The following is an 11,980-nucleotide window of genomic DNA, read 5'->3' as shown; positions in this document are numbered from 1 at the left end:
TATTTTTTTTTTTTTTTTTATTGTTTATTCGTCAAGCTTATGTAGACTACTTACAATTTTCTTACATACTAGATATTATTTCTATTGTATAGATTTTTTCGTAGTTCCGGTTTAGACATGTCGAAATGTATGTACTGTGAATTTTCATTATAAAAGCGCATCATTTGATTTAATGGCGAATTTTTTAAATAATTTGTCGTGTATGCAGTTATTCTAAAAGTGGTGAATGTCTAAGAGTACGGCTTGGTTCATGAATACTATTGCGTATTTCTGACAATAATGCTGCTGACATGCGTTGAGAAATAATGTCGTTGATGAAAGAGAGCATGGCAAATTTACGACGTTCTTGTAATGATTGTATGTTTATGAGCATGCAGCGTGCTTCATACGATGGGAGAGGAAATGCAGTCCAGTTAAGTTTACGTAGTGCGTACAGTAAGAATTGTTTTTGGACAGATTCAATACGTGCTTGGTGTACGGCATAGTATGGATTCCAGACGATACTACAGTATTCCAAGAGTGGCCTGACATACGTTATATAGAGTAATTTAATAGTATACGGGTCCTGGAAGTTGAATGCAAAGCGCTTTATAAAGCCTAATGTACTTTTTGCCTTGTTTATTATTGTGTTATAGTGTTCTACAAAGTTAGTTGTGAGTCTAGGATGACACCTAGATCACGTACTACTTTGCATTTTTCTACTGGTTGGTTTCCTAATACTGTTATGTTTGGTGTTTCATGTTTTCTGCTGAAGGCAATGGAATTACATTTCTTTACATTCAATTGGAGTAGGCTTTTACTACACCATGTGTAGAAAAGATTAATTTCGTTTTGGAATACATGACTGTCGTTGGCATTTCCTATTTCCATATACAATTTCATGTCGTCTGCATATACAAGTACGTTAATTTTTTTAAGAATGAAGGAAATGTCGTTTACATACAAGATGAAAAGAAGAGGTCCTAGATGGGATCCTTGCGGAACCCCAGAGGTGACGTGAATTGATTCCGATAGTACATTTTGGAAGCGAACAATTTGTTCGCGCTTAGTCAAATATGACTTAAGCCATTCCAAAAGATTCGGTTGAATTCCAATTTTCTGCAGTTTGAAGATTAATAATGGTATGTCGATTCTGTCAAATGCCTTACTAAAGTCTGTGTAAATTGCTTCTACGAAATTGCGATTATGCATTGCATTCAGTGTAAAATTTACAAATTCTAAAAGGTTGGTGCTAGTAGAGCGGCCTTTAAAAAGCCGTTCTGTTTACATGTGATGCGGTTTTTACTTGCTGAAAGATTTTTTCATTTATAATAGATTCGAAAAGTTTTGGAATGCAAGACAAAAGGGCAATTCCGCGATAATTACGTATGTCTGATTTTGGGCCTGATTTGAAAATAGGCACCAAAAAAGACTTTTTCCATGTTTGTGGGAATTTTCCAGTATTTATTGACATGTTGAAGAGATAATGCAGTGGAAATGTCAATTCTTCTGCAAGGTTCTTTAGGAATGCAGGTGCTATTCCGTCGGGTCCTGGTCCTTTGATGAGTCTAAGTCCTTCAATGCCTGGCGTACTTCCGTTTCTGACAAAGAATTGACTGAGACGTCATTTGGAAATTCTGGTATATATGAAAAATAGTCGCGGTCGCGGTCTTCTTCGGAAAATGAGGTGTATACTTCTTTGAAAAATTTTGAAAAAAGATTGCAAATTTCTTTTGAGTTACTGCCTACATTTTCGTCCAGTTGCATTTGCGATGGGAAGTTACTACTTTTGGATTTGGATTTTACGTAATTAAAGAAATTTTTCGGCATGATTTGACTTCAGATTCGACTTTACTATTATATTCTTCGTTGGCAGAATTGAGTGCCGAAAAAAATTGGTCGGAAATATTCAGATAATTCAGAAGATTTGTGTCATTTGTATTGTTTCTGTATAGTTTGTAGGCTTTTTGTTTTCTATTTTTTAAATTTCTTAGTTGTGGAGTGAACCACACTGGGTATTTATTGCCTATGTTATTACGTCGTCTTCTTCTAGTAGGTACGGTTTCAGATGTTATAGTGTTAATTTCCGTATAGAATTTTCCTACTAATTCGTCGACATTTCCTTCATTATTAAATAAATTTTGCCAGTCAATTGCAAGTAGTTTACGTTTGGCTTCTACAAAGTTTGTTTTATTGTATTCCAGGACTTCTTCATATTCCCAGTCAATGGGCAAAGTGTTTTTATGGACATAAATAGAATATTCAATTGCTGTATGGAAGACTTCATTCTTCCAAAGGGGGGTTACAGATTCTTGTACATGAAAGTCTTCAATACAGTTAGTGAATAAAAGGTCTAAAATGAATTTCTTTGGTTTTTTACATGATTGATTTGGAAAAGTCCATAATTTGCAATATTGTCAAAGAGAAAATGCAATGTTTCATTTTCCCAATGACTGGGAGATGAATTGCTTCATTTTCTTGGTCAGATATAAATTCGACTTTGCTTTGATTAAAGTCGCCATAAATGTGAAGTTTTACTTCCGGTTCCATTTTTGATGTTATGATTTCTACTGTTTAAAGAATAGTTCATACGACTGTTTATTTGCATGGTCCGGCGGAAAGTATACTGATGCAAAATGTGTACTTGGCCTGCAATAGTGGCTTTGGCCCAGACTTGTTCAAATTGAAAATGTTTTTCAGTTACAATTTCTTTTGGATTAAGTCTGGCATTTATGGCTAAGAGGACGCCGCCTCCTGACTTTTTCTGACTTAGATTTAAATTTCTATTGCCTAGGAATACAAAATAATTGTTTCAAAAATTTCTTCAGGGTGGACGCTTTCGTCCCAGTTAGTTTCAGTTCCAAGAATAATGTCGAAAGAATGTGAGAGAATGTTTAAAGAAATTTCATTTTGCCTGGCTTTTCATGCGATTGAAATTCTGACAATAAATTAGAATTTCATTCGCATTCTGTTGTTCCGTTGAAGAAATTTTGGAGACATACTTAAATTATTAATAGTACTTACTGCCCCTTGCGAGGGTGTCATTTCTTCTTCCGTGTTAGAAGGCGTCAATGCTTGTAAAAATTCGACGATGTAGTCGGCAGGTAGAATTTGTTGGCGGTTTCGCGCGAGTGCTGCAGGTATTGAAGTCTTTTGTTTGTTACATATTTCCTGTAGGAAAACTATTAGAACTATTAGTTGCGAAAAGTCTACACAAAAGTCTACGAATAAATCAAACTACTGAATTGAGCAAAACTTATTCATTAAAAATCCACAAAAGTTATCAGGTAATGTTCTAGGAGTGCACATAAATCTTTCAAAAAGTCTATAAATAAAGCATACCTTTAAAACTAACAAAACTAGTTCTTTAAAATGCTCAGTTGTCTCCAGATTCAGATCTTCAAGTCTGGAGTTTTTTTTTTTTTAAAGATCCAATAGACCAAATTTCCAGTTTTTGCTTTTAGAACCGCCTTGAGTCAGGGGTATTAAAAAACACCCAAAAAGCAAAAACTGAAAATTTGGTTTATTGGTCCTTTTAAAAAAAAACTCCAGAAATGCACATAATTTCCGTAAAAAGTCTACACAAAAGTCTACAAATTAATCAAACTACAAAGTTAACAAAACCTAATCATTTAAACCTACCAAGTTCTACAAAAATTTACAAAGATGTGCAAATAGCTTAAAGTGAGCAAAAATCTTCAAACCCACAAGAAGTCTCCACAATGCCAGAAAAGTCTCCAAATCTTAAAATCTACAAGTCCAACAAGTACCAATCACCCAACGTTCGGAAATTTTATGTATTTAGTTGTGTTTCGATTCCCATAAATCCAAAACAAGGGCCATAAAAAGTGTCACCAGAAAACCCAAAAAACAAACTCCTGATTTATAGCGCCCATTAGTGGCGTTACGCAATTCTTCACCGCAACACAGGAGTCGATGTTTACATTCTCAAACATTACCATCTGCTCCCACCAACAACCGAACAAAAAGCAGCAGCAGAAAGTTTCACCAAAACGCTCATTTAACGCAGATAAAACACAGCATTCCGGAATCGGAACATTTCGACCCCAAAAACACGTACTTTCTTCGCCCAAATCCCCACAGTATCTCATTTCATTCTGTTTGCAAAGAAAAGCAAATCAGCGGCACTATTTATTGGCCTCATCGAAAAGAACGAAACAAACGAGAGATCTTCGAGTGCGTGCCGATGAGCAATTTCCGGAAGCCCCAAGTTCTCGATACCCGCGGGGAAATAAATTTCGCTTTTATTTGTACCCCGCGAGACGGCGACGACGACCTGAAATGGCATTTTTCCACGACATGGGGCGGCCAAAGTCGTTGGAAACGATAATTGTTTTTCTTTTTGGGAGTTTAGGTCGTTTCACCGAAAGTCATTTTATCGATGATTTTATAGCCAAAAATATTTGAAAGGAATGCTCGCCTATCTCGTAATCGAACTCAATAATTTGAGTTACTTCGTCGGTAGCCACTTCGCCCAAACAGTCAATTTCGGTGAAAGGGATATTTTGATGGCCGTTACGTCGAAAGCATAAAAAACCAATCATTTATAGACAAATTTGACTTATTTCCTTGAAACTAGACAAGGCTTCTAATTTTTTCACCCTCGAAAATTTGAGCCATTTCACCGAAACTCGAAATCTATGTGGTCATTTCACCTAAAAGCAGTGATCCCCGTGCACCGCGTTCAACCGCGTTCTCTGTTTTCTGTACTCGATCAAACACCAGCACCGCGTGTGCACGCGTACAAGCAAACCTAAACTCTGCCGTGTACAGTCTGTACGCGCACACGAACCTCGAGTTTAAAACCGAACCTTGCACCCCGGGTACAAACCCCGTGCAAGCCGACGACGCAGAAAAGAGACAAAAATAGTTCCCTCACGCTCCCTCTGCTGTAAAGTGGTGTTTCATTCTCCGCTGCAGTCACACAACAGTGTTTGCCACAGAGAGAGTGAGAAGCGGTCATTTTTTCGTCTCTTTACACGCTCTTCGCTCGCACGGCGTTGTACCCGAGGTGTGCACCCCGTGTTTACACCGCGTGTAAACTTGAGTGCGCCGTGCGGGGAGAACTCGAACATGGTAGCCTGGTGTGTTTGAGGTTCATCTGCACTGAAAACTTGTACGGCGTGTACGGCGTGCGCGCGTTTCGGGAAGACTGCCTAAAAGCCATTTTTATTTGGTCATTTTGACAAAAGATCATTCTATTAAATGCTATACTTCTAAATGAACTATTTCGAAACTTCTAAGCTAAAAAAAATCTAAGTCAATTCTCTAAATAACGTTACAGTTCGTCCGTGGTTTCACTGAATGCGTCATTTCGTCAAAATGCCATTTTGATAAAGTGGCAATTCTGTCAACAGCTATTTTTAACTATTGAATAGGTTATTTGTCCCTATTTTGGGCCTAGTACCTATTTTGGGTCTACCAAGCTTAATTCAACGAAATTGAGCATTTCACCAAATCTGGCAGGAATCTGCCACTTGATAATTATACGTGCAGTCATTATCTTCATTTTGGTGGCCAAGAATAATTTAATTTTTCCTTCTAAATTAGAAATAAAGCAATAAAAATAGCACTCTTCACTTTTTTCTTGGCAAATCGCTAGTTGCCCATTAGGTCGAAAATTTTCACCACTTTTGCTTACCGTTTGTTGACACTCAGCGTCACGGCATTCATCGCTCAGCACACGAATGAGAGCCATCCCCCGAATCTCCAACCACCGGCAATATGTTTTTTTGGTGGGTGCCACAATCCCACTGCAAAAACAATCACTAAATTGCCACCAAATCGCATGAATTGGTAAATAAAGTTACTTCGTCCATCTCAAAGAGAATGGGTGCATACTAAGCACATTTGACACTTCTCCAAACTGTGACAGTGTGTGTGTGTGCCTTTCACATGTTACAGTCTTCCTCGCATATTACGGGTTGTTTGTTTGGTTATGCAACAAATGTTTAATAATGTTTAAAGCTCACAAATGAATGATTAAATGATGCCCATGCTACTTATGCACGTGAAATCAATCATTTTAATGTTGATTTATGGCTTAAAACATCACAATGATTGAGCATGTTTGTCGACCGAATTTGTGCGGCTGTACTGTACGAGCTGGGGCTGAACCGTACGTCAAAAAAAGTTCGCCACGTGCTTCGAGATTTCAACCAAACAAAAGGTAGGCCGAAAATATGCACAAAGAAGGTCGTATGCTAGAAGCAATATCCCCTAAATAGGGACAAAAAATGTTTCAGTTTCTCGGGCTTATACAGAAATATAAGGTATTTTCGTCAAAAATGTGATTAAGTAAGCGCATTAGCATTAAAAAAACCAACTTATTCATGTAATAAAAACAAAGCTGCCTATAAATCCCTAATCGAAATCAATAGGCTGAGTCATTTTACCAACTGCAACTTCACCTTAAAATTTCAATTCGGTGAAATGGCAATTTTGAGGGCCTTTTCGTCGAAAGTTTAAAAATTCAATCATTTCTATACAAATTAGACTTATTCCTTGAAACTAAACAATTGGCCTAACTTTCTTCAACACTATAATCATTACACCTGAAAGCCATTTTTCGACAAACGATCATTACATCGAATAACTCCTAATGAACTAATTTGATATTTGTTTCAATTTTCAAAACGGGTTAAGATTGGATGTAAATAAGATGCATATCCCACTCACATTAAATGTGAAGTGTCATGAGAGCGAACTAAATGGACTTTTTATTTACATTCAAGGTTTCGCGCTTTTGAAAAGTTACTACGTAGTTTTATCTATTAGATACTCCAGTGTTTTTTTTTTGCATATTTAAATTAGATCAAAAGAGTGTTTTGACTGAACGACATTTCGTCGAAAGGTCATCTTGATTTCGTCAAATGAATGACATTCCCAAAAAATACTTCAAATTCCTCGTAATTTATTACAATTTCAAAATTAAAAATTATTTCATAAAAAATCATTTTTGAAAAAAAAAAGTTATTTTGTAGAAATGTGTATGAAATTTCGTCGAAAGGTCGTATTGTTGAACGAACCAGTTCACTAAAAATCTTCTTTATCTTTTATTCATAATTATTGCCCACCAGAAGATTAGAAAAGAAACACGATTCAAAAAAAAAGTCATTCGACTTAAAAGCTTTCGGTGAAGTCACCCAATTCCTTACGCGATTCTTAAAACTTGAGTTTCAGATTTCACCGGGTTCACGCGGGTCGATGATTGAGCTCATTTTCTAAAACCCGCGGTGCCCTTTTCCGTAATCGAGAAGTGAGAAGATGAAGATAATGTGGCCCAAGATTACCCCCACGACTTGATGAACGGGGACCGGACATTGTCTACGACCGCAACTTGCGTAGAAATTGAAACGCTCTACCGCGTGCGCGTAGATCTTGCTCAACCCTTCGGATAACGGGTAGCTTGTAGAGTACGCAACGCGAAGAAGCGCAGGAAGATATAAAATTTAATTTCCTTTTCTGAACATGCACAAACGCTCTTCAAGCTGACGACGTCGAGATGGTGCAACTCAACCCAACAAGTGCACCGCACACGGAATAGCCAAATGGGGACTGATGAGGGCACGGAAGGGTTAGACCTCCGGTACAACTCTGTAGCAGTCCCTAGCTGTACTCTTTGCGGTTGACCAATCTACACTGTCTGTCCGATTCTCCGCTGGGAACAACTCGTTCACGTGACCGGCATCATCTGGAATTGTAACCGCTTCAGCAAAAAAAAAACAAAACCAGAAAGAGGAAAGAAAGAAACTCTTCTCGTTTTCCCCCCTTCTGTGCGATTCTAAATAATGGATCTCTTTTCGTATTAGATAGATGTGGAACCAAGTGCAGAAATTACTTCTGCTTCAAGTTCAACTTTCTAGCAAATAGTGAGAGAATGGAAAAAAGCGAAACACCCTCGCACCAACCCTGAAGGAACTGACTATGTTCCCGTTATTAGCATTACAGTAGAGCTGCTGGACACATGTAGCTTGAGTCGGTCGTCGCACACAGCTTGACTTCCAGTGACCGTTCTAACAGTGTTTTCGACCTGTGGGACTATGAGGTCATGGGTGGGCAGAATCACTGGTACAGAATACTCTCAAGTAATACAGTACCACTGGCACATTTCCAGTACCCCACCAAAACGTAACGCCCATGACCGCATCCCAGTTTCAGCGCATCTTGGGCACGTACCTTCTCCCGTCCAACAACTGCACACTCTCTGGCAAGTGGATTCTGCGGTAATGTCACCACCATCGTCGTCGTCGTCGCGGAAGTTCTGCAGACAAAGTTTACAGTGTTCCATTCATTTTCCCTCCAGGCAAGTGCGTGGGTGACCGAATCACGTCCCGCCACCGCTGCACGCTAAACCACAACTGCAGTGTATTGTGGTGTGGTGTTTTCTACGATTTTTATGGTCCAAGTGAACCAAAACGATTTAACTGTTGCGGTAATAGTTGGGGAGATTTTTTAGACTCGAGGGGTCGCCGAACCTGTCTGGGAGAAGCTGTGACACGTGCGGAGCTTCAAAATCTGTCAAATCCCTGTTTTCGTGTGCGACATTGAAGTGACGAAAATCCTCTCCCTTTCGCTTGAACAAATTTCAACTCCTCAATCACGTGAGCGCCCCGGTTCACGTGCGATGTTTTTTAACCAATTTCAAACTCGTGCCCTAATCCATGCCGAAATGGATCAATGCCTGAGGCAGATTTCAACACGCACGCACGAAGTCTTCGGGCAGAAGATACCATCTTCTCGAGCCTCGCACAGTAATCCGCCAGCTTTGCTCGAGAGGATTTTTTTTTTTGGAAAAGTTGCCGTCCCGTAATCCTGAGTGACTTGGGCCACGGTGGTGGAGCCCATCTGCTTAGGTTGAGAGGGGGCCAGAGACAGTTGAGGTTCTCCTTAATTTTGAGCAGAATTGCACGGGAAAATTTCAGAACATTCACAGAAAAAAAAAATTATTTCCATTTTTTAAATTGTATGAAACTTCAAATCAGAAAATTTGCATCAACTAGAGGAAAGACATATGAAAATACACAAACTGGCACCGCTGCATTCTTATTTTTCTTAAAAAGGATAAGCACTGCAAGTGTTGAACTATCTCATTCTCAGTTTATTTTTAAAAAAAATACAAAAAAATGGTGACTGTCACTGGTTTGTTTGTTTGTCATAGTCTAATACCTTCTTTAGAACCCTTTATAAATCCACAAAAAATCTGAGGAAAATATTATTATTGAAAATTTTAAATTTCATTTAAAACACTTGTAGATTAATTATAAACTGTTTAATAGTAGTTTATGCAACAAGTTGCAAAAAGAGGATTTTTTCAGCACGAGTCGTACATTTATCCAACGAGGTTCACCGAGTTGGATAAATACGAAGAGTGCTGAATCCAACGAGGTATCACACGAGGTCAATCGTGGATAAGACAAAAAAGTAGAGTCAAATACAAAGTGTCCACTTTATGGATGGTCCCATACAACATATTTTGCAATTCAAAAAAACACACACTGAGTGAAATTTTATGTCAAATTTTCATGTATTTTGTCAATAAATCGTTTAAATCAAAAAAATGTTGAAAAGTGTTACTTTTCGAAACAAGTGCTGAAAAGTTCAACTTTTCAGCACCCATTTGAGTGCTGAAAAGTAGAACTTTTCAGCACTTATTTTGAAAAGTGTTGCTATTCGATTCTGTTATTTTTGGTATAGAAAAGTAGGCTAATTCGTCGTTTAAGAATGTTTCACGACGGAATTGCAAAAAAATATTGTAGGTACCTAGAACGTTTATTTCAACATTAAAAATAGGTCCAATAAAACTGATTGTTTTATTTAAATTTACCAACATTTCAATGCAAGGCATGGAAAATGCATTTTACATTCGATTTGCAATCATTGGTTTTCTAAAATTCTATGTTTTGATGAAAATATTTTGATGTGGAAAAAACGAAAATTCTCTAAAAATTCAAAATATTTTTAAGCAGTTCAAACAAGTTTAAAATGATTTCAAACGCAAAGGAATGCACTTTGAATAGTTTTCAGTTGATTACACTTAAAATGACATTAATTTTTTTAAAGTTTATTCGAAAAATATTTATGGAAAAGGGGGAAGACTTAGCCATTGAAAAATATTTGCAACAGGCTAATTAAAAAAAAGTATTTCCATGCATATATTTTCGCAACCAAAGGTCAGATGAAGAATTTGAAAAGGCATGGATTTTTTGTTTTTGCCTTCTTTTTTTTTGCAGGTTGAACAAAAATAAACATTATTTTAAAAATATACAGTGACGTATTTTCTTACAATCCTTCATCCTTAATTTTACCTTAAAAACATTTTTTGAGAATTTATTTTGAGTGATCTTCGATACCTTCCCGAAATTACTTTTTCATAAATTCGTAACTTGTCCAAAAAACATAATCCACTCAGTAAAAGAAATCATGGTAATATTACATGTTGATAGATTTTGTTTCAAAAAATCTGTAACTTTACATCGGGTCTTGGTGAAATCTTCATCAGTTTCTGTTTAAGTTTACACCATTAATTTAGGTAAAAATAAACAAAACTAATTTGTAAAATCCAATCTGTTTTGAAATTTCACATATGGTTCATAAATCGGGGTTGAATTACATCGAAAAAGAGGTAATATTTAACCGTAAAATTTTTAACCTTCCAAAATTCAACTTTTTATGACTGTGTACACAGTTGAAAATTGTAAAAATTTGGAAGGTATCAGTATTACTACTTTTGTGAAAATTGTGTATTTTTGGAAGAATCAATATTGCCTCTTTTATGATGTAATATTACCTCAAGTTAGACTGAAGAAGTGCCATTTTTTTTTTTTTTTTTTGGGAGGGTGATCCAGCCGCACATCGTTGATGTCGAAACCTCTAAACTGGGCCCTCGTCCTGTCACGTCCGTCAGTAGTCTTGTCGTACATTACAACTAGAACCAGATCTGCCAATGAATTAGTACACTTCGACCAAATAAACACTGACGCTGTATGGATCTGACTCTAGAATAAATGCACAGTTGTGTGTTATTCATAAGTCCAAAATGTTCAATTATTCATATAAGTCCAAATATTCATTTGATAACTACCTAACTTGAATTGAATACAAGATTTAAAGCAACCTATGAAAGCTACTCTAATCTCAAATGACATTTTAATTATTAACCAAAAAAACGTTTTTAAAACCTGTCTGGCTTCTTTTTAAAAAAAAAAATAATAACAGTTGATATTTTACAAGTCGTGAATTGAAAAAGAGACGACAATTTGTTCGTCAAAATTCCAGTAGATCCTCGATTCGCAACAATGGTCGATACAATCATAATCCGACAGTCGTTAGTTCAACAGATCAACGAATTTAGTCCGATATCATTTCACTATTGATTGATCGAGACTCTATGGAAATTTTGACAAATCAGAATGGTTTTTATGCTACTTGAATGAAAATCACCGATTCTGATAGAATTACTAAATTCACTGTTACTAATTTTGTCCCTAAATAACTAAAGGCAAAGTATAAAAAGTTGATTTTAACTATAAATCCTAAATTCTACAAAAACTAAATTTTTAAAAACCCGCATTCTAACCTGACATCCACATTAAGATAGGGAAAAATCACATATGTAGCGGTTCATTGTACAAATGTGATATTTCCACTATCAGAGAACCTCCTTGTCTCGATGACAGCTTACCGGCCATCGATTAAGCCCTGAGACTACGCCAAAGTGGGTTCTCGCAGCATGAATTGGTGTCCATGTGTAAAAATGGAAGCTTCAGCAATATACTGAACACTTCGATTTTAATTCCACATCGAATCAAATCATACTCTTTGCCAAACAAGCATCAAACCTATGACACTCATTATGACAAAGCCCAGGGAAGTTAGACTGAAGAAGTGCCATTACCACGAAAAAGTGACAAAGTTCACATTTTTTGGATGGAAAATTACACATTCCCAGATGTAATATTACCATGATTTTTTTAACTGT

General features: G+C 36.8%; 1 protein-coding gene across 5 annotated transcripts in view; it reads right to left on the bottom strand.

Moving 5' to 3' along the window:
* Nucleotides 1-11,980, bottom strand: part of LOC6040797 (cation-independent mannose-6-phosphate receptor) — a 209,579-nt gene that overhangs the window by 134,192 nt on the left and 63,407 nt on the right. The window contains exon 6 of one of the 5 annotated variants that reach the window (XM_038266677.1): nt 2,902-3,150. The exons of 3 other annotated variants lie outside the window; for them this stretch is intronic. In XM_038266677.1, coding sequence (XP_038122605.1) covers nt 2,929-3,150 — 222 coding nt within the window. In that variant the 3' untranslated portion in view covers nt 2,902-2,928. Of the gene's footprint in view, nt 1-2,901; nt 3,162-11,980 lie in introns of those variants that run through there. One more of the 5 variants, XM_038266678.1, reaches the window with a different exon arrangement.

This window comes from Culex quinquefasciatus, chromosome 1 (genome assembly GCF_015732765.1).
Source record: "Culex quinquefasciatus strain JHB chromosome 1, VPISU_Cqui_1.0_pri_paternal, whole genome shotgun sequence".
Lineage (NCBI taxonomy): Eukaryota > Metazoa > Arthropoda > Insecta > Diptera > Culicidae > Culex > Culex quinquefasciatus.
Note: the sequence above shows the minus strand (reverse complement) of the source record. Positions and strands in the feature narration are given on the sequence as shown.